Genomic DNA, 24434 nt, shown 5'->3' with positions numbered 1-24434 from the left:
CACTGTCTAGCAGCACCTGGATTTTCACACCATTGAGATGACAATTAAGTATACACTTGCTGCCAACCCAGCTACTTGCCTCTTCTTTCCATGAGGCTGAACAGGTATGCCCACACTTTCACTCTGCAGACTATTCATCTTAACCTGGGACCCACTGCCTTTGCTGGTCACTGGCGGTCCCTGTTCCTGTGACCCCATGCTGTTTCCCATCTTCGTGTTTTGTGAAAGACACCTCACAGCTCGATGGCCTGCCTGTCCACATTTGAAGCAATGGGTACAACGGTCATTCCTCTGGGACACACAGTACCTGCACCTGCCTTTAGTTCCAGACATAACTGTCTTTGGTCTGACTGGGGTTTCAGGTGGCTGCTTTTGTACCACTCTTTCCACCGGTGTCATTATTCGTTCAAGGCTTTTGGCTAAAGCAGAAACCTGGGACGTAAGGTCATTGATGGCATCCCGGTTTGCCTTCACTTCCGTTTGAATTGCGTTGCCCTGTCCCTCACTAGTGTCACCTGGTGCTGCAATAACACTGGCTACTTGGGACTTAGCTGTACCCCCTAAGCATTTCTGTCTCTCTGTCTCTACATTAACAGATTTTGTAACGAGCTCTAAGATAGCATCATCTGTAAGGTGTGGGTTTGAGAGTATTGTGCGAATGTCAGTGCGTATGTAACACTTCCTGGTTTCCCAGTCTGTGTTACGAGATTAAACCTGTTAAACAGGGTGAAAAAGGAGACAATGAATCCCGTGTCTGGCCTTCACGAAAGTCTCTCAGTTCAGCTTTATTTCCGCATACAACATTTACATTACATTCAGTGCGTGACTGGTTTGTTTCAGTGACAATCACGTCCAAACAAATTGCAATTTATTGATTATACATTTCCGCTTATAACCGTCGTTTCCCCTTTGTTACGGTCATCCACTAATTGTTCTCTCTGCACATTAATTTGCGCATTTAGTTACACACGTCCATACTGGTGAAACAACGCGGAAGGGAAAATAACTGATTAACATAGAGCGAGATAAAACATTAACATTACTAGTCACATTTCCAGCCCTTATTTTCTAATCCAAAAAATACAAATATACGATGTCATAACAATCGTTTTACACAGCGTTTAAATTGTATTACAACCATATACAATGCACTCCCCTTCGGGTCAGCTATAAACTTTCATCAGTTACAACCTTAGCGTCCGCGAATCTGGCGTGCACATGTCCAATAACTAATATTTAGATGTTACATGAAACAAAATCGATGACCATACACCAGCGTACAAATACCCGTCTATATTTAATATATGACAGTATTAATTAAAGTTAGTGAGGAACTCTAACATTTCCCATCTGTTAAACAGGGTGAAAAAGGAGACAATGAATCCTGTGTCCGGCCTTCACAACAGTCTCTCAGTTCAGAGAGAAAACCCTGTGTTCACGAAGTATAGGCACAGGTCCACTGCCACCTACTGGTTGACCATGTACCACTGTTCCTCTCCTTTTTTTTATTTATGGCAATAAGGGCTTAAACAGGATTTTATTAACATGACTAGTACCTTTCCTTTACTTTAAAATGAATCATAAAACAAACAAAATCAACCATAAAGTAATGCCAAGGGTATTCAAACATCAACATACAAACACAAATGTGACCACACATTGTGGGTGTCACACGTACATAGCAACACTTCTCATTAAATCCCTGGAACAGAGAGTGGAGAAATACCCCCTGAACAAGCCTGCCATCGTATTGGAACTCTGACTCCATCTGCTGAGTAGCAAGCAGGACTCTCTCCCTCAACCTCATTAACCTGTACACAAATTGCTGCGGAGTCTCTTTGTCTAGTTGCCTAGTACTACTCAGTTCTTGGAAAAGTTCTGCACTGCTTTGGTCGTTTAAGTGTGCTTGTAGAAACCATTTAAGTTCAATGACACTCGGTGAATCTTTAGTGAGTAGCATTGTTTTGAATGTACCTGGCTTAATAATCTTAAAAACAGCCCTAATCACTTCTGACTCAGTGAACCTTTGTGCAATGCCCTCATCTATCTGTTTACAGATATAATGGAAACTGAGCTCTGAATCGGAGTCAGATAGCTGACCACCATGAATTTTAAACTCTCTGCGAGGTAGAAATGTAGCTACAGTACGTCCGACAGCTTTACATAACCTGGTACCTTATCTGTGCCCACAGCATCTGGTGCTGGTGTAGGAGTGACACTATCCGGGTGCTCCGCCATGGCTGCTCTCACTGTCTTTCTCACTCGCTGTCCTCTCGAAAGCAGGCTGCTGCAGTTCATCAATAAGGTCGCATAGAGATAACAGGTGAGACAGACCTTGGTCCTCCATGTTCTTCAGTGCATCACTCTCTATGAAGTTGATCACAAAGTCCAGGAGCTCCCCCTCCAGTGCATCAACACCTGGCAAGTTGCCGGTCACGGTCCCGTGACAGACTCTCGCAACCTTGGAGAGCACGTCGACATTCGCAGCACCAGCCAGTCGGTATAGCTGTCGCTTGAGGTCTCGGCGCAGTAGTTATAGCTCTGCCATGACTGGAATCTGAAGATCACTGGTCAACTCGTTGTGTCTAGAAGTCAAAATCCTGTAATTCTCTGTTGATCAGCGAAGTCCATTAAGGGACACCTATCCCGGACGAGCCCCCAAAAATGTTACACCCATGCGCGTGTGTGGCGCTGTACCATGAATATTATCTGTCTGTGATGGGAAAGAAGACAACACATCAATTTTCGTGGCAAACGGCTTGCAGCGTAATTTATTCTGTGTCTCATCACACATAAGAGTTAAAAGTTCTCTATCAAATGTGCCATATCAAGTGCTGTGTTCCAGACATGACTTATGACTCCATTAACGTCTGATCATAAACTCAATTAACACCATGAAAGCATTCATTTAACACTGCACAATATGATGCATGCAATTTTTCAAATGGCATTAATACTGTTACTGTTTGCATTTCAATATACCCATTTAAATAAGAATACATTGTCTACCAGACTAATTCAAATAACTTTGGCATAAAGATGTCAAACCCACTACCAAATACAGCTGTATTCACTATGTACTAGTTTTATAACCCGTTCCAATAGCCATTATCACTACATATGCTGAAACATCATGGAGCGTGCATCTTCGTTATATTTCTTGCCGTGATACCGGGCACGAATCCCCACGAATTTCACGTAGCTGGAGCTAATCTCCTTGTTCTAGAACAGGGGTGTCAAACTGCAGTCCTGGAGGGCTGGAGCCCTGTGTAGCTTTGTTCTTTCCCTGTTCCACCACAAATAATTCAGCTCAAGAGCTGTGTGGTAATTAGTACAAGAAGTTGAATCAGGTGTGTTAAATGAGGGGAAACCCAAAAATGTGCAGGGCTCCGGCCCTCCAGGACTGGAGTTTGACACCCGTGTTCTAGAAAGAAGACAACACATCAATTTTCGTGGCAAACGGCATGCAGCGTATTTTATTCTGCGCCTAGCCATTGCCCGTCTCCCAATCCCACCACTCTTGGAGCGCCATCTACAGGCCTGGAGATGAATTAACCAGGACTATTACAGTGCCTTCTGTACTGTGTCAGATCACAGGTAATCATAAAATAATAACTGTACGAGCCCAACTTCCCTTTTAAACAAACGTTTTATCCAGCTGCAATTTTAGTGAATAAACAGAGTATTATACACTCACCTAAAGGATTATTAGGAACACCATACTAATACGGTGTTTGACCCCCTTTCGCCTTCAGAACTGCCTTAATTCTACGTGGCATTGATTCAACAAGGTGCTGAAAGCATTCTTTAGAAATGTTGGCCCATATTGATAGGATAGCATTTTGCAGTTGATGGAGATTTGTGGGATGCACATCCAGGGCACGAAGCACCCGTTCCACCACATCCCAAAGATGCTCTATTGGGTTGAGATCTGGTGACTGTGGGGCCCATTTTAGTACAGTGAACTCATTGTCATGTTCAAGAAACCAATTTGAAATGATTCGAGCTTTGTGACATGGTGCATTATCCTGCTGGAAGTAGCCATCAGAGGATGGGTACATGGTGGTCATAAAGGGATGGACATGGTCAGAAACAATGCTCAGGTAGGCCGTGGCATTTAAACGATGCCCAATTGGCACTAAGGGGCCTAAAGTGTGCCAAGAAAACATCCCCCACACCATTACACCACCACCACCAGCCTGCACAGTGGTAACAAGGCATGATGGATCCATGTTCTCATTCTGTTTACGCCAAATTCTGACTCTACCATTTGAATGTCTCAACAGAAATCGAGACTCATCAGACCAGGCAACATTTTTCCAGTCTTCAACTGTCCAATTTTGGTGAGCTCGTGCAAATTGTAGCCTCTTTTTCCTATTTGTAGTGGAGATGAGTGGTACCCGGTGGGGTCTTCTGCTGTTGTAGCCCATCTGCCTCAAGGTTGTGCGTGTTGTGGCTTCACAAATGCTTTGCTGCATACCTCGGTTGTAACGAGTGGTTATTTCAGTCAAAGTTGCTCTTCTATCAGCTTGAATCAGTCGGCCCATACTCCTCTGACCTCTAGCATCAACAAGGCATTTTCGCCCACAGGACTGCCGCATACTGGATGTTTTTCCCTTTGCACACCATTCTTTGTAAACCCTAGAAATGGTTGTGCGTGAAAATCCCAGTAACTGAGCAGATTGTGAAATACTCAGACCGGCCCGTCTGGCACCAACAACCATGCCACGCTCAAAATTGCTTAAATCACCTTTCTTTCCCATTCTGACATTCAGTTTGGAATTCAGGAGATTGTCTTGACCAGGACCACACCCCTAAATGCATTGAAGCAACTGCCATGTGATTGGTTGATTAGATAATTGCATTAATGAGAAATTGAACAGGTGTTCCTAATAATCCTTTAGGTGAGTGTATATTCTGTATAATGCGTTGTGTAAGTCTTTCTGAGTGGAAGTGTTGTATTATGGTATTTGATTGTGTGTGTAGTAGAACAACCCTCTACATTATCGATGGATGTATGTAAAATGCAGAATAAATGGACTTCATGTGAGAAAAGAGGATGTGCGTTTGATTTATATTAATTATATTAATTTATTATAAACCTGAAACAACAACAAAAAACGAACAATTCTTTAGGCTTAAATCAACCTCAACATACTGTATTAGCATTAATTAGCAATGTTACTGAAACGTACTTTACCAAGGTTTGCTTTACAAATTACTAATTATGAATTAAACAATCAAATCTTACCACACTGAACTCTAAAGTTTTTTTAACCGTTAAATTAGATTAATCAGCGAAGCGGGGATCAACCACATCATGCAAACAGCGGCTTTGGAAGTTGCACTTGAGTGACCAAAAGTACGCTAGTCACCTGGTTTTATTGTTGCATTACTACAGAAAGGTTTTGGGTTATATCGCAAAAGTTTTGGGTTATAACACAAAGGCTTTGGGTTATAACGCAAAACATGACTTTTTCTTTTTTTTTTCTTCTGCCATTTTTTTTCTCCTCCTTTGTCCCCTTAGGTACGGAGCCCCTAAGGTGACAAGGGAGCAGAAAAAAAACGGCAGAAAAAAAAAAAAAAGTAATGTTTTGCGTTATAACCCAAAACTTTTGCGATATTACCCAAAACCTTTGCGTTATAACCCAAAACTTTTGCGATATAACCCAAAACCTTTGCGTTATAACTCAAAACTTTTGCGATATAACCCAAAACTTTTCCGTAGTAATGCAACAATAAGATCAGGTGACTAGCGTACTTTTGGTCATTCGAGTGCAACTTCCAAAGCCGCAGTTTGCATGATGTGGTTGATCCCCGCTTCGCTTATTAATCTAATTTAACGGTTAAAAAAACTTGAGTTCAGTGTGTATAATATTTGATTGTTTAATTCATAATTAGTCATTTGTAAAGCAAGCCTTGGTAAAGTACGTTTCAGTAACATTGCTAATTAATGCTAATCTGTTGAGGCTGATTTAAGCCTAAAGAATTGTTCGTTTTTTGTTGTTGTTTCATGTTTATAATATATTAATATAAATCAAATGCACACCCTTTTTCCTCACATGAAGTCCATTTATTCTGCATTTTGCATACATCCATCGATAACCATGAAGCTGCCCAGAGTGCAAAAGCTGCTCACAAATAAAGTTAATTACAGTACATCACCCAAGTCGGAGTAGTTTTTCAGTTGGAATAATACCCTTTCACATAAAATCCAATTAATCTGCCTCAGACTTATGTGAACATCATGCCTAGATCCGAGAACAAACTGAATGTCCATATATTGTAGACCAAGATCAAAGTAAAATTTGATTAAACGCTCCATGTTTTCCTATAAATTATGTTCCTTACACTGACTGATTACTCATATTTCCACTTCAAAGTCACAACAGTTTTGCCTTATGTCGCAAAAGTTTTGAGTTATAACGCAAAGGTTTTGGGTTATAACGCAAAGGTTTTGGGTTATATCGCAATGGTTTTGGGTTATAACGCAAAGGTTTTGGGTTATATCGCAATGGTTTTGGGTTATAATGCAAAGGTTTCGGGTTATATCGCAAAAGTTTTGGGTTATAACGCAAAGGTTTTGGGTTATATCGCAAAAGTTTTGGGTTACAACGCAAAACATGACTTTTTTTTTTTTTTCCTTCTGCCGTTTTTTTTCTGCTCCCTTGTCACCTTAGGGGCTCTGTACTTAGGGGCTCTGTAGACGATCATTTATCTCTTTTAGAAAAGACGATTGTATGGAGATTGTGAGATGATGTCACGAAGTAACGTGGAGAGCATGGGTTGTTTTTTTGCAGAAGCGGTTGAGGCTGGCTGCAGAGAGTGCTGCCATGGGATTTAAAATACGCTGCCATTGGATTTAGAATACGGTAAAAAGAAAACTTGCTAAATTTGATTTTACAGCTTATGTGGTGTAAGATTTTTTTTAATTAACTAAAGGAAAAGGAAGATGGAAGAAATGTTTTAAACCACGATAAATAGTTTTTTTTTCTGTGCTACATTGACACTTCTGAAGGATATTTCTGCATGTGCTTCGCTGAACAGTTCATAGCTGGATGTTGAGCTGGACCCATGTAGCAACTGTGAAGAATGAGTAGAGGGAACTTTGAATTTCTTACAATGTGTGCAGTTAGGATATGATGGACTGAATTGAACTGTATATTAACCTTTGGACATTGTTATGCCTGAATTGAGCAGTATATCAACCCTTGGATATTGTTATGCCTGAATGGTATACAATGTGATTTTGTTTCTTCCTTTTATACATGTTGAATTTTGAGTATGATGTGTGGGCGGAGATTACTGATTTACAGGAAAGATAAATAGGTGCTAAAGATACTGGATAGAGAATTTAAATAAGGACTTATTAGGTGATTATAAATAGATACAAAATAATTATTTTATATGATCTGTGCACAGTCAAAAATGAGCAAAACTGAACTAGGATAAAACTAGATTTAGACTTAGGATTAACTAGTAATAGCTGATTTAACCACTGTACTCAGAACCCAAAACAAACAATATTTAAATCCATACTTTATGAAGAGGTAGATTTACGGTACATTTAAATGGAAAAAGTACTGTAGATAAGATTTTAACAACTCTGAGCTATTAGTTAAGTTCTCCCCAAACGAGCTTGATGGGCCGAATGGCCTCCTCTCGTTTGTAAATTTCTTATGTTCTTAAAGGTTGCTGTTATAAATTTTGAGGTGTCATTATCTTTTCCCCCACCACTCCCATCGAACCTAGAACTGGCCAGTAGCACTACTAAGTGGACCCAAAATAGGATCATAAGTGTTAGATGTGCACTGTTTTCAGGCATTACTTAGCGCGTTAGTATGTATGGGCATGGCCTATATGTCAAGGGGTTGAAAATAGACTAGATGGAAAAATGGCAGAAAACACTACTTCAGAATTGCAGATTGTGTTTTGATTAAAAGATCCAGCTGCTGCAGTAATAATTAAACATTTTTTTTTGTTTTATAATTACATGTATTGGTAAGTCATTCATTGCAAAGGACAATTACTGCTAAGTTCTGGCAAAGGCTTAAGGTCATAGCTGGATATTACACCAATAAAGAAAAGCAGAAGCACTTTATGTTAATAGGAAGAGCTAATTTGGTATAAATAAACATGTTTTTAATTATGTAGTTGTTTTCTCTTTAATATCGTGATAATTATCATATCGTTAACCTTTTATGACAATATTATCGTACCGTGAGTTTTTGGTATCGTTACATCTCCCAGTGGTATCCTGCGGGAGCGTTGTGTGCTAGATATGTTGCTACAGGCCATTAGATCTTTGATTAATCAAAGCAAGAGCCTGGTTTGCATTGCCAGATGCAAGTCAGTCTCATTCCCAGTATATGTTTCATTCTGGCAGGTTGCCCTTTGTCACCGAAACTTTTCATAACTTTTATGGACAGAATTTCTAAGTACAGTACAGTGGTGGAAGACGTTGAGTTCATTGAACCCAGGATCATATCTTTGCTTTTTGTAGATGATGTGGTCTTGTTGGCTTCATCAAGCAGTTACCTCCAGAGTGCACTGGGGTGGTTTGCACCTGAGTGTGAAGCGACCGATATAAGGATTAGCACCTTCAAGTCTCAGGTAATGGTTCTCACCTGGAAAAGGGTGAATTACCCAGTCTAGGGCAGGGGTTCAGTAACATAAGCGGAGTATCACCTTGAGGTCTTATTCACGAGTGAGGGAAAAATGGGAGAGGGAATAGGAGATTGACACACAGCTCATCTTCACCATGATAGACCAGTGCAGAGTCGAAAGGCTAAGCTCTTGATTTACTGGTCAATCCACATTCCTACCCTCACCTATGGTCACAAACTCAGGGCAATAACCGAAAGAATGAAATCATAGACACAAGTGGCGGAAATGAGCTTCCTTCGTAGGATGTCTGGGCTCAGACTTGGAGGGTGAGGAGCTTAAACTATCGGGAAGAGCTCAAAGTAGAGTGATCGTTTCTCTACATAGAAAGGAGTCAGATGAGGTGGTTCAGGCATCTGTCTAGAATGTCTCCTGGGCACCTCCCTGGGAAGGTGCTTCTGGAACATCTAACTGGCAGGAGACTCCAGGGCATGCTGGACAGATAATATCTCTTGGCTGGCCTGGTAGTACCTGGATGTCCCCCCCAGAGAACCTTGAGGAGGTGGCTAGGAAGAGGGAGGTCTGGGCATCTCTACTCAGACTGCTGCCTTATACAGTATACTGTGGGGAATGGCATATATACAATATGGACAAAAGTATTGGGACAGTTGGCTGGCGATTTCACCTACAGGAACTTTTATGAAATTGCATTCTAAATTCATTGATATCAATATGAACTTGGTCCCCCCTTTGCAGCAATGACAGCTGCCACTCTTCTGAAAAAGCTTTCCACAAGATTTTGTAGTGCGTCAAGTGAGAATTTTTGTCCAATGATTCAGAAGTGCATTTGCGAGAGCAGGCACTGATGCTGGACAACCCCGTACCATTATCTCTTCTCCACCAACCTTTACTGTGCCAGTCAGGCAGGTAATGTTCTCCTAGCATCCACCAAACCCAGACTCATCCATCAGACTGTCAGAGAAGTGTGATTCTTCACTCCATAGAACACATTTCCACTACTCCAGAGTCCAGTGGCAGTGTGCTTCATCAAACACTTGGCATTGCGCTTGGTGAAGCAAGACTTACATGCAGCTGCTTGGCCATAAAAGCCTATTCCATAAAGCTCCTGGCACACAGTTTTGTGTTGTGGTTCATGTAAGAGGCAGTTTAGAACTCGGCGGTTACTGACTCAACAGAGCATTGGCGAATTTTACATACTAAACGTGGTGCAGTACTCAGCGACCCCGTTCTATTACTTTACGAGGTCTACCATTTCATGGTCGTTTCTGTTTTTCCTAAACACTTCCACTTTGCAATGCCATTTACAGTTCACCATGGAATATCTAGCAGGGAAGATATTTCACAAACTGACTTACTACAAATGTGGCATCCTATGACAATACTTCGCTTGAATTCACTGAGCTCTTCAGAACAACTCATTCTTTCACAAATGTTTGTAAACCTGACTCCATGGCTGGTGCTTAATTTATACAGCTATGGCAATGGGTCTGCATGAAACACCTGAATTCAGTGATTAAGAGGTGTGTCCCAGTACTTTTGTCCCTATAGTGTATATCCTATAAGACCATGTTGACAGCATGTAGTGTTATTTTTCCATTTGCAAAGGCACTAATCAACCTCATACTGCAACAATAGCTCAACTACTTATTAGGGCATAAAGCATTCCATCTAAACAGCACAAAAAGGTATTATACATACCCTCGTACCGGTGAAAAAAACAGCATAGAGAATCCCAAAAAGAAGGAAAGGCAAGTATATTATTTGCAAATACTGTTGCCAATTAAGAGGTGATGAAAAATGGAGACCTGCAAATGTTTATTTTATAATTAAGAGAAAGCCCTCACAGTCAGCATCCAGAATTTCAAAAAGGAATATTAAAATAATTAGACCCACGTAAGATAAATGTGACAGTCACAACTTACTGTATAAGTAAACTTCATTGTTTTAAAAGCAGTCAAATGGATTGGTTTCAAATGCCTAACAAATCAAGTAATTCAAGTAAGAAAAAAAGTGGTAGGTTGCACATTTCCCATTTTTCTGAATAACTGGATGGTTGCAAAATCTGGCTTGACAATATCTTAGAATTCCTCCTCTGCATTCAGAGTGCGTGATGCCTTCAAGTCTTGCAAGCGTTCCAGGCAGGCCTTTAAGCTCCGCTCCCCGTGGACCTTGTTGTCCCGAGTGCGCACATTGACAGTGTCACTGCTCTTTTCCTTCTCTCCCACCACTGCTCAAGAGACACATAAGGGGATAAGAAGCGGATACATACTTACATAGCTTTCCACAGTGTATTAGGTAGGAAAAGCAAGCAAATACCCGTCTTTATCTTACTAAATACATAGAAAACATCACTGAATGTCATGGGGAATGAAACCAACATCAATTGAACTTTTAAAACACCCAAAAATGCTCAGGGTTCCCCTGGTAAAACCAACATACAACAAATAGCAAAAAGTTCAGTTTAAGTGCAGGGCTCAGGAAATAAAAACTAGTTTGTACTATACTGAGTTGACTAATGTCTGGATTCCTCAATATCATCACTCCATGGCTGAAGCTGCCAGTGACAAGTTAATGAAAAACTGCCTCATGTCTCATTGGGTGGGTTAGATAACCATTAACCTACAGAGATGTTCTGTTACCCTACAGCAACGCTGGATGGGCATACAAGGGCTGTAAATGGAATGAATAACACCATCCAAATGTGTTACTTGATGAAGTCTAAATTTAAAAAAAAAAAAGAGCTAAACTGTTTGCGACAGCCTTTATTCCTCACAAACTGCTATGTATGATGTGCCTTGATAGGGATTCCTGCATTCCAGATGCAATAAAGTGGGGGGAGTTTTATACAAGGACAAGTACACAATTATAACAGTCTATACTCACCAAGAATAAAGTTGTACTGTGCCAGCTGAGCATTCCTGATTTTTTTATTGAGAGTACAACCTTGATCCAAGTCAACATCTGCCATTAGCCCACCACTGTGAAACTCCTGTTGTACCTACAAGTTTAAGAAAAAAAAAAAAAAACTTATGCATCTTCATTCCCAAATGAACAGAAAGCATGATGTTTCCGATGACATGACCATTACCCTTTGAGCATACTCCTCACAGGTAGGTCCAACTGGTACAACCATCACTTGGCGTGGAGAGAGCCACAAAGGCCTGTGCAGAGTAAGGAAATATTTTAGTTGAAATTAAACTGCCTCACAAAGATTTTTCCGTGCCATATTTGTAACTCTGGACTGTAATGATTAAATAGATTAAATGCATTTTTTACCGATAAACTGTTTTATAATATAAAATCACTGAACATCCATTGACTAAATTTCCCCATAATATATCTTTGTTAGAATTGCCATACCATAAGTTAGTAAAAATTAAATAAATTATTTTTGAAACATTGAAAATTTCCTAAGTTCATAAATAACATAAAATACAAAAGTAATATCTAAACCTAGCTAATTGCTTGAACTTTCTGAATCTATGGCACTTAAAAATGACTGATTTTATTGTGATTGTGGGGACAAACAAATGTTAACAACAAAAACTACAAAAGGGGTCCACCTCACATCAACAATCCATTTATGCTTACCATTTGCCACCATAATTTTCTGTAAGAATGGCAATCATTCGCTCCACAGAGCCCAGGATGGCCCGGTGGATAATCACTGGTCTCTTTTTGTCATCTCCATCTTGGCTAAAAATATATATGATTAGTAGGTTTGCCCACGTCTGTGGTAGATACCATATTCGGCTACAGTTAAACAGACAGGAATTAAGTAAAGTATTCTTTCTCCAATAAATTAGGACCAGGATCATTACTATATTTAACAATTGATATTATGCTCATTAAAAAAAAACCAAAAAAAAAAAAAAAACATGAAATTATGACTGACGGGCTAGAATACCTCACAAAGGTAAGGTTGAAACGGATTGGAAGCTGAAAGTCCAGCTGGATTGTGGCACACTGGTGGTATCTGCCAATTGCATCCTTGATTTGAATGTCAATCTTGGGGAAAAAAAACCTTAGATTTAAGTCCAACACTTAAAAGTACAAGAATATTAAGAATATTCCGGGCAATAGTAATATTCCTGCAAATATTTTGGTTACACCAAGACTTACCTTTGGCCCATAAAATGCTCCATCCCCTGGGTTCAGGACCCACTTTTCCCCAAATTCATTTAGGCTGTTCTCCAGTTGCTATACTCAGGAGGTGAGAGAGGAATAAACCATTAATAAAACTTAGCTATGCTATGCCTATTTTTTTCTGTTTATCAGATGTCATGCTGAAATGCTGCTATGAAACCAAATTTCTGCATACAATTCAATGGGTCATATAAACAAATGGCAGCTGTAAAATATTACAATTAATTTATACTCAAAACCTACAAAAATTGGTATTGTTACATGACTAGTGATGAACAGACATGAAATGCATCAGTCATTTTTGGCTTGATCGACAGATGAATGTATGGATGCAAAATACAGTGGCTCAGCTGAGAATTAGTACCTTTTCTGCCTGATCCCACACATCAATCTCCCCCAGGAACTTTTCAGGTCGGGTGGAGAGGTTGAGCTTGAAGCTGAATCCAAAAACATCGTAGACTGTACGCAGGAAGTCAAGGCAGCCCTTTATCTCGGACTCAATCTGACGAATAAGAATATACAGATGTCATATCGCGGCTTACACAGATCTGCGTTTATGTATAAAGCAAATTGCAGCGGCTGATGGAGATAGAACAGAAACTTACGAGAAGCACACAGCACGTATTTAGTGGAAAGTTAGGTATGGAATAACCAAAGATAGGTGCGTTGCAGAACACCACACACCTGATCCATGGAACAGAAGATATGTGCATCATCCTGCTGGAAGCGGCGCACACGGGTGAGGCCTGTCAGCGCTCCTGACAACTCGTTGCGGTGCAGGACACCGAAGTCCGCCAGACGCAGGGGCAGCTCGCGCCAGGAGCGCGGCCGATGGTCAAACATTAGGCTGAGGACAGTTCAACCCTTTTAATTGTCATCTGCTTGGTCAGTTCAGTGCCAAGCTATATTCTATAATCACCCAGAAATTTTTAGATTTCTAAAGTAAAAATATCGTATCATTGTGAACCAGGTATTGAAGACCGTGATGAATGACTACAGGAACTGAATACATCAGCATCTTGTAATCAAAATGATACACATTATTGCACCTTGTATCAATTTACATAGAAGATGGCACCTGACAGTGCATTACCATACCAGTGTCCTGGGCAGTTCATGGGTTTGAGAGCAAATATCTCCTTCTCCACCTCAAAAGAAAACATGTTTTCACTGTAGTGTTGCCAATGGCCAGAGGTCTCCCAGAGCTTGCTGTTGTAGATGTTTGGGGACACCACCTCCTGGAAGCCCCTCTTCCTATATTCACTCTGCAGGGATTGGGTTGGGGGGGGGGGGGTTAGTAAATTTTGCCCTTCTCAGGTCACAACTCCAATTCCTAAATCATGCAGTAATTTAATGACTAGTCCAACATCCTGAGGTTCAATACTCAAACAGTTCAAAGCATTATTATCTTTACCCAGAAACAATGGACAGACAGACTATGAAACAAGCACTAAGACCGCTCCATTGAAGACCCCATTTACTCACTCTGAAAAAGCCAATGAGGGTGTTATAGATGTAAGCTCCCTTTGGCAGAAAGAAACAGCTCCCAGGACTCAAGTCATGGAAGAAGAACAGGTCTTGTTCCTGTAAGAAGGCAATTATTTTGATAAAAGATACTTCACAGAGTCATCAGCATCTAGCAAGCAGCTCCTTATGGAATCCAGCACTTAATTACAAAAGAGTAATAAGGTCATTGTCACACTCCTACTAAGATCACAGCACTGCTTTCCATCTTGGCAATATCTGTGGTCCTATGAGATGAGCACATCCATAACTAATATTAGAAACATACAGCTATACAAATACCAAGTCAATTTGATTTGATCAGTGAAAACATGATCATATGTATAACATATTCACATATATCACTTCCATTATTAGCACTATTAACGCATTCAAGAGAATGTGCCTCAACAAGGTATACAATGAATATATAATTTTCTTTAACAGGAGAAAAGGAGGATTAGTTATTCCTTAAGTGGTTATAAATGAAAAATGAACAATGGATGCCCTATACCCCTGAAAAGCAAACTCTCTCACATCAGATCTGAATATCGCCTTTTGCATATTTGAATATTGCTTTGGAGATCTTGCGCAACATACCCGTCCCAGTTTGCGATGATCCCGGTTCTTGGCTTCCTCCTGGAATTTCTCCCAATCTTTCAACATCTTGGAATCCGGAAAAGAAATCCCATAGATCCTCTGAAGAGTCTCCATGTCTGCCTTTCCTTCCCAGTACGTGGAGGAATTCTAAAACAAAAGTTGCACATTTTAATTAGTTGATAGAACTGCAAGACAGACTTATGCATAAAGGGGAAAACAAGCATTTATATGCAACTATTACTAGAAAAGTTTATTTTACATACAAAGTCATCTTACCTAGACAAAAAACCCTTAACCACTAACAATATTTTTTATTTTGTTACAAAAAGAACAGTCAGGTTTATGTTTTACGGAAGTTTAAAGTACACAATTTTAAAATCAAGTTTTTTAAAAATCAAAAATCAAGTTTCTTTAATTTACATGGTAAGAGCCAAAATGGCATTTTTAATCAAAGAAGCTAGAGGATTTTCCTGAGTATTGCTGTAATTGCCGATTTCCATGAAGGGTGTTGCAGCATATTCTTCATTGTGTAGGGACACCTGACAATAATTTTATTACAAGCATGTTGACCATTTACTATATCTGCAAAAAATCTCCTATTTTTTGGAAATATATATTCATAACAAATTTGGTGTCTGCAACGTGTTCCAATTAGGAACACCTGCACCACTAGGTCAAAACTGACATCCAGAACCTCTAATTGACTTATTTATTTTTGTTAATACTCCCCCTCCCCCCCCATTAGTGTGTGTTCATGTACTGTCCCCTTAAAAACATACTACCGTATGTGTATGGATGGATCGGAGTCACGTGACGTCTGCGACATGGAAGCAGCATAGAGGCGAACTCAAACACCGAGCCGGCTGAGCAACCTGAGCAGCTTGTACCGAATTAAAAAGCCCTGCCCACTGTTTGGACACATTGTGGCTTTAGTGAAGACGACACCAAACAAAAAGAGGTCAAATGTAAACACTGCAAAAAAAAGTTTCAGCTACCTAAGGTAATACCACTTATATGGATCAAATAGCTTGGGACAGAATCATCCCTGTAAAAATACCATTTAGATAATTTGCTTATAGTAATCAAGTAGCCAAATTACAGTGTTAATTTTTGGTCTTTTTATACAAAACACTTGAAAAATAAAAGAATTATGGCAATTCTATTTTTACTTGCCTACTTTGCCTTGGGTAACCTGTCTGCTTCTGGCTAGCTATATTTTATGTACAGTACCATACTGTATTATAGCATATTTGAATTATACACAGTTCAGTAATTTCATTTATGCAAAACCAATTTGAAAAGCGTTTGAAATAGTTGTACTGTACTTTGAAAGTCAATAAAATTCACTAAATAGCGATGCCATCCATTTTATCATCTTATATTTGTAATAAATATACAAATGTCAATTAGATGGTAATCTGCCTGAGACAAAGAAAAAGAAAAATCAGTTATAAAGATCATCCGCTTATAGTAATCAATTTCGACCAGATAGACGTGATCCTATAGTATGAATGGTTTATTTTGTTTGCAAGAAATGAAAACTATTTTCTGCTTTTTTTTTGGGAACTTGGTTTTTACATTAAAACTAAATTGTGATGCTTTCATTTCAAGTGATTTGTGTTTGATTTCAGTTTGAAATATTCAATGAAGAACCATTTATGGTTAATCTGTGTGCATTTCCTTCAATTATCTAAAAATCATTAATACAAAATATACAGTCTTTCATTAGAAAAGAATCCCAGCTTTAATAGTTGAGCATATTTTCAGCACACAAACTTTGTCAATGAAATATGAGGGCAAAAAAAGCAAACAAAAAAACAAAAACAAAATAATTGTTCATTAATTGTAATCGAGGTAAAATGTTCAATTAATCGTGACATTGATTTGAGGTTATATTGCCCAGCCCTAGTTCCAATATAAGACTAGGAATGTTGTAGAATGTTCAAATAATGTAGACTAAGTATAAAAAGCAGCATCCATGAAAAGCTCAGTCATTTACGAATAAGAATGGGTTGTGGGAAAATTGCGTGACTGAATAATACAACAGTTTGAGAATAATATTTCATAACTCAGAATTACAAGGAATGTTGATATTTCACCCTCTATAGTGCATATCTTTAAATGATACAGAGATGTTAAAGAAACCTCTGAGTAAAGGGTCAGTTCTAAAACCAATACTGAATGCCCGTGATTTTTGATCAATTAGATCACTTAAATACTGATAAATATCCAAAGTTATGAAGCAGAACCACAGCACACTCTACTGAATGTTCATTGGTATCACAATTAGAACTATACAGTCTTGCATCAATATATGTTCGCATTTTAGACGGGGACGACCAGACTCAATTTTGGTGTATTTCGATATTGTGGCTGTCTGCAGATACATTACTGTATGCATGCTGCATCACAAGTTAGATATGGATAGTGAGTCAGTATACAGCTGGCAGCACTTCCATTCTCCTGCACCTGTTACACTAAGTGATATACCTTCTAGCATCCTACTATGTTTGCTTCCAGGTGTCTCTCAGTGTAAACTATTTACTATGGACTCAGATGTAAATTCGATCAGATGTGACTCGATCAGGCATAACTCGATGAAAGATTGTATAGCACCTCAGCACGTAAACGTTAGCATGTTTGTAACGCTTGTGCTTACACAGGTCTCATTCTTTGCTGCGACTGACTCTTTGCAAATTACCTGCTTCTAGAATGGAACTTGCAGTGAACTGACTTTGGAATGCATTTTTAGTTACAAAAGACAAGTAACTCGCCTAAAATATATTGAAGAAAAAGCCATACCATCTCCATTTACTTTAGAGGCCCCAAGCCACATGTTACACTCATGTCATCCATGTGCTCAACTCAAAGCAAATTTTCCCTACTTCAAAGGCTTGAAGCATGAATACTACTTGACATAACATTTATTACTACAGTTTGTCAAGTCTGACAGTGTAATGTAGTATAATGCAGCTGAAGGGGAGGCATCCATGCGAGAATGAAAAGCCATGGACAGACTCCTCTCCCTGGCTAATGTTCACTTGTTTGTTCTTTGCTGTTTGATGGAAAACACAGAGGTGATGTTTTATTCTGACACAGTCGACTGCAAATGCACCTGACGCTGAAGTCCAACCAGACGGAGTCGGCTTTACGGCATGATCAGAACGAATCATTCAGAAGGAAATAGATGGAGTGTTATTTTTTCTTATAAATAATAAGTGGTGCACATAATTGGAATACTTGCTGACCAAGTGGCACCTGTTGTACCTGTTGAGGGAGCTCTCTTTTCTTTATGATCACCGTCTAGATTCCCCCACAAGCAAACATTGGCTTTGCCCCAGGCAAGTTATGAAACATCATTAAAGCCTAGTTCATACTTCACTTTTCCATATGTCTGTTCATACAACATTTCATTCATTCATTCATACACACACATTCATTCATACACACACACACACACACATGCACATGGTCACGGTCGGCGCATCCATACAGCGACCATGAAAGACCATGAAAGGGCAAATGTATGGCACAAATACAAGCAGTGCAGTGAAATGGGTAAACTTTTCATGAACTGTAGGCTTGGCTTGGGATGTATGAAGGTAATACTGTGTTATTTTGAAATCGATATAACAAAATTAACCAAGCATAGACACTTTTCTATATTTAAAATCACTGATATCTCAAAATGCCAGAATAGTGTTGCTTTTGAAAATACTCTATACCTAGGTATGTCTGGACAGTATGAATAATTAGATATGAAGGTATCTCCACACCTCCTCATACAGCTGCTCACCATAACTACAACAACTATTCTTCCTCTACTGTTTCTTGGTTGACCCCTGTCGGCTCTGTGAAAGTCAGTGGTGCCACCTAAAATTCTGGGCTACACTTTCGCTGTCCAGAGCAAACCCCTGATGACAAAATGTGTGTCACCTCACACTGTGCATGACGGAAAGTGGACACAGAAAAGTGAAGTATTGGCTGTGAAAGTGCCCATCTTGAGGCAATATTCATAACTTTGGGGGATTTCAGCCAAGTGAACTTCAGGAAGTTTGACACCAAGTACCACCAAAATGATTCTTGATCCGCTAGGGTCACACTGAACCACTGCAATCAAGGAACGCTACTGCTCTTCCACGCATAAACGCCCAGATTAGTCACACTATGGCCCAATCCCAATTCTACCCCTTACCCCTACACTTACCCCTACCCCTCCGTTTGGCTCGTTCACGTGTAGGGGTAGGGGTGTCTCAATTCTCTTTTGATTGGAGGGGTAGGGGTAAGGGGAAGGGCTAGATAGCCCTCGAAACGAAGATTTTTCGGGACCTCACTTCAAACGAAGGGCTAAGAGAAATTTATAACATGGCTGCCCACTCGAGCAAGCAGACCCATAAATGTTAAGTCATTTTTGCCATTAATAAGGATTTTTATGACATTTTTTCATTACATGTATATTACCATCAATCTTGTGTTTGTGTTTACGGTGATGTTCTGTAAAGAAACGTTTGAAAAAAAATCGCTAAAGTTTGCTTGCGGATAGCACTGATTGCATAATATTAGGAAATATATTTTTATGTCATATAACGTTACCCGGTAACTGACTGCATGTTGTAACGCGTTGTTTTGTTTTGCTTACGGCCATATGTGTACATGTAAATGAACGGTGCTTACACTATTCGTACTTATTGCAACATGACAACATTTTTGTAAATTATATTCTGTATAGGGACAGCTGAGGAAACCCGAAGGCTTATACGTTTTCGAGGTGAAAACGAACATATGTTTTTAAAGTCCAAATACGGCGCAAAAAAACTTTGGGAGTGAGTAATCTTTACATGCTACGATGCTGACGGCGACATCTTGGAATTTGTGATAAACATCGGTGCATGTCCTCTGACGTAACGTTAGGAGGTAGTGACAATGGATGATGACGTATAACAGTGTAGTAGTGGTGTCCCATTTCTTAGGGGAAATTTTTTAACCCTACCCCTTTCCACTTCATTTCAAGGGGCAAGGGGAAGGGGTGAGGGGTAGGCAAAGGGGTAGAAAATAAAATTGGGATTGGGCCTAAATGTCCATGCTCCTCTGTCCTGTTTACAAATAAAGAAGATAAACCAGAGATCAGAATGCTGCATTGCAGGATACCAGAGAGGGAGGAGAGATTATTTTAAGTATGAGGGAATTCACAAACCAAAGACTACAAACCAACAACAAACTCCTTCGTGTACAACAACTTTTCTCCCTGACAAACTGGATGTATTTTATGCAAAACTTGATCCAGCAAAGATCCTCCATAGCAGGGTTGGGCCATCTTACCCGCAAAGGGCCGGTGTGTATGTAGGTTTGTGGATAACCTTTAGGTCAACTGTTCAAACCCAGGTGTGAGGACTCTTCAGTCAATCAGTCCTCTAATCAGTAATTTAATTAGGGAGATGCAGTGAAAACCTGGATACACACCGGCCATTTGCGGATAAGATTACCCAGCATCTATAGCATCTCCTGGCTTTATTTTATATAGAAAAAACATTCTAGCAAAGCAACCAGTCCGGATGAAGTTTCAAGATGCATTCTAAAGCAAATGCTGGTGTTTATACAGACATTTCTCCCTCTGTTTAAAGTTCCCACCTATTTTTAAAATCCTGCCGTCATTTCTCTCCAAAAGAAACAAAAGTGGACATATTAGCTGACAACCATCCAGTGACTTTAACCTCCACTGTACTGTAATAGCATTGAAATGGTACCGATTCACAGTTACTAGTTTTACTAAAAAAAATAGAATAAATGAAGTGCTGGAGTTTACCTTGTGGATTTTCAAGGCTTTGATCTTCCCAGTGTGTCTTACATGGGGTCCTCGACAAAGGTCAATTAATGGACCACATCTTGAAAGGGCATGAAAAAGAAATAAAAATTAGCCAAAACTGAAAATAAATAATTTTCACATGTACTAAAGAGGCTACTCAACTAAATTTTCTTTAAATTCCAGTAGTTACCGGTAAACAGTAGTTGTTGGTGTGTCAACTTTCTCATTCAATATCCGGCATTTAAATTTGTTGTACTAAAAAAAAAAAAAAAAAAAAAAATACTATTAACATCACTGCAACATAGACTCAAATGAGCATGGCTATATTCATCTGTTCTAAATCAGAAAACCTACCTTAAACATTTCCAAGAGTGTTTCCTTCTTTATTTCTAGTCTCTCAAAGGGCTGCTTATCCTTCATGATCTTCTTGCACAAATTCTCCAGACATGGAAAATCATTACTTGACACCCCCCTGCCAAATGAGTAGTATTTACTTGCCTATTCATACTTTATTTTTCTTTTAATCCCAGTAGGTTAGTCAACACAACACTATGCAGGGTAAGAGGTACGATGATAGATGGGTGGTAATCCTAGCTTAATACATGTATGCCAGTAACAGTACTTTATAAGGCAAAAAAGACCTCTAAGTAGTTACAAACATAATAAAGTGAATTATTCCTTAAGATGAAGACTTTAAAAATCACTACAGCATTTATGGCAAAACAAGCAAACACAAAAAGTATGATCTGAGATTAGAATTCAAAATTAAATAATGTGCAATGTTTTGTGTGTAAATGAAGCCAATTAACACTACTAAACTGCAAAGCTTCGATATAAATTACTAAGTGAAAATGTTTAAGTGAAAGAATATTGTTATTATTGTGCAAGTTAAGTAATGTGCTTTCATTTTCACCTCTTCATATATAACTAACTAACTATCTCAGTGTCTGTCACACTTCAGTTAAGATGGAATGGCTACAAATACCAGTGTTGGGCATTTCAGGCCCAGAAGCTACAAATCCAGAAAAATATTTTGTTTGTACCAACCAGTTGAGCATATAGAGTCATAGTCACAGAGTACTCAACTGGTTGGTACAGGCAAAATCTTGGTCTGGATTTGTAGCTTCTAGACCTGAAATGCGCAACACTGACAAATACAACAAAAGATTACCGTGAAATACTTTACTGCAAGTCAGTTTCCTACATTTTAAGTGCTGTATGAAATGTATTGATTCAGTTTGGTGACTCACTCATTGTCCAGAAACATGTCATAGTAAAAGCCATTCTCTATCGGGGGACCATAACACAGACATCCACCATACACCCTCTCCATTGCTTCACCCAAGATGTGGGCACTGGAGTGCCAATAAACCTTTTTGGAAAAACAGAAGTAAACACCAAGTTAAGCATATCTTCCACAAAGGAATCAATTTTATGTGAAAAATGTTCATCTATGATAGGTAACATACCAAAAAACAAGCGGAATACTGAGAATTTTTTTAAGGTGCTATATAAATTTTTAAGGAGGAAAGTCGCTTATGTATGTAGTATGTACCGTACATACAAAATCTCATTTTGTACAAAGGTTATAAACTTACAGCTTGAGCCTCTTCATCATCAAACTTGAGCAACTGAAGGCTACAATCTTCCTCCAGTGGCCGATCTAGGTCCCACACTGTATTGTTCACTTTTGCAACCACCGTGTTGTCTGCAAGGCCTTGACTGGTAAAGGTGAAAAGATCAACAATATAAGTAACACTGTTAAATATCAGAAAACAATTACCAGACAAACTGCATAGGGAAAAAAACATATCACAAATAACGTGCTTTTGCTAATATACAGACATACTTAAAGTCATTTGGTCAGAAAACATTTTAAACTGATGCACAATAAATAGTTATATCAGAAAAGTAATTAATAATTATGAATAACTATTGTAAACAAGAGAAAAAGCCAACAAAACATAAAAAAACTCCATGCATAGACTTCAACATCAGAAATTACCCCTTGACTTTAAAGAAATTACAGGTCCTAACTCAATCTGTCCAAATACCTGATTCCACAGGCTAACTGGTAAGGAGTTGTTTTCCATGACTCTGCATCCAATGTCTTTCCATCAGGTAGGGTGACTTTGATAGGCTTGCTGTCTCTTGCTGCCCTTTCTGCCATCATTGCATTATGTTCTTCCTTCAGCTTGTCGTAAATCGACAATCGGTCCTCTATGTACTGTGGCAGCGGATTCAGCTGCGTTTCCAAAGTCACAACGGAAACAATCCTTAGCACAACCACAGAGGAAACCTTGGACTTTTAAAAATCTCCATTAAACAAATGATACTTCGAAATACAATCACTTACCTCAGCTCGGCCAGGGGTATCCCCCCCCTTATTTTTCTTCTTTCCTCTTTCTTTGTTGCCTTCATCTCCCCCAGCACCACCCTAATTTGGAGTACAATAATAACATTATTCCCATAAACAAACCTATTAATTATATTCCAAGAATGAGGAAGGTTTCCGAGTTCAATTTGTAAACAAAACATCCATAGAGATACTATGGCAGATAATGAATAGCAAAAAGAGAGAACTGTTAACGACGACCGTGCGCTGTGTATTTCTGTGTCGAATTAATCAAAAGTCAATGCAAAGTGACTTCTAATCAGTATCACCGTATTCAGGTATTCTTGAAACATATGAGGCTGTTTTAACTTCTAATAAACCTGCATACTAACATGCTAAGTATCAGGTACTTAAGTAAAAACAAAACAATAGATATCTTCGTCTTGTTTATTAAGGGTTGCTTGAAATATTAAATTGCAATACCTTAACCGAGAGTGAAAGTATTGAAACTCCATAGTCGAATTCTGAAAGCTGCGGATACTATTAACTGGAATGACAGAAATCAGGAATATTTACCTTCTTCCCCTCTTCAATTTTTAGTTCTTTGAGCTCCTCTGTTATTTTCTTCTCCTCCATGGCATCAAACAATTTATCGTGTGCTTTGCAATAAATCAATGCGTTCCGAACGATTCCACCAGAAGCACAAGTTCCTTCCTCGATGCTGATGCAAGACTGTCGCGAAAGAAACTGACCTTAATTTGACTGCCGGTATTTTCAGCCAATTGTTAGACTCCGCCACCGCCGGATGTCCGTCCCCTGCCGGATGTCCGTCCCCTGCCCCTGCATGAGCGCTATTTTTACGCATGCGTACAGGGCATTTAATTTTACGACGCTGTGACTTATTTTACGACACGTTGTGTTTAAACCTTTGTAGTCCGATGTGCTCCTCGGTCGAAATCGGACAGCGAGCGGGTGTCTTGTGGAGTCCGCGCAGTAACAAATTATGTTCACTTCAGTATTGTGTCATAATGAGGATTTTTTACATCTTATTGCACCATAAAAGAAATTCGTTCCTGAGGAGTTATCAAGTTTACGAAAGAACGAGCTTTATAAATTTTGTATGCTAGGGTGACCAGATAATCCATATCAGGGAGGACACTCTGAGCTAGGACAGGAATTGTAAATTACCATTTCAATTAAACGGACCTGGATTTCACTTGAGCACTGAGTTCTTGCTGTGTGCTGATTGGTCAGTCTCCTATAATCATGCATGTGTCACTAATGTTAATGTGAAACAGCTGGATGAGTCTTTCAGTCAAGGAAATAAACCAGTCAAAGCACAAGAAGAGCTGAACTAATTAGCCGAGCACAGGAGCCTTTCAATTTGAAAGTAGTTTGTAAAACCTGAAGTAGCTCAAAGTG

The 24434-nt window shown here is 39.2% G+C and overlaps 1 protein-coding gene across 1 annotated transcript; it reads right to left on the bottom strand.

Annotated features, from left to right (window-relative positions):
- Positions 1–10423: 10423 nt before the first annotated feature.
- Positions 10424–23828, bottom strand: tars1 (threonyl-tRNA synthetase 1). The gene is made up of 19 exons (XM_023818306.2): positions 23589–23828; positions 23034–23114; positions 22732–22922; positions 22276–22399; positions 21928–22049; positions 21032–21149; positions 20868–20932; positions 20678–20756; positions 14875–15021; positions 14257–14355; positions 13870–14036; positions 13456–13618; positions 13136–13273; positions 12748–12825; positions 12533–12633; positions 12217–12321; positions 11714–11786; positions 11509–11623; positions 10424–10852 (listed from the first exon to the last, which is right to left on the bottom strand). The coding sequence occupies exons 1-19, from the start codon at positions 23646–23648 to the stop codon at positions 10704–10706; spliced, it is 2175 nt and encodes a 724-aa protein (XP_023674074.1). The 5' UTR covers positions 23649–23828; the 3' UTR covers positions 10424–10703.
- Positions 23829–24434: the final 606 nt, after the last annotated feature.

Source organism: Paramormyrops kingsleyae, chromosome 2 (assembly GCF_048594095.1).
Source record: "Paramormyrops kingsleyae isolate MSU_618 chromosome 2, PKINGS_0.4, whole genome shotgun sequence".
Taxonomy (NCBI): Eukaryota; Metazoa; Chordata; class Actinopteri; order Osteoglossiformes; family Mormyridae; genus Paramormyrops; species Paramormyrops kingsleyae.
The sequence above is the reverse complement of the archived record's forward strand: the minus strand, read 5'-3'. Positions and strand labels throughout refer to the sequence as shown.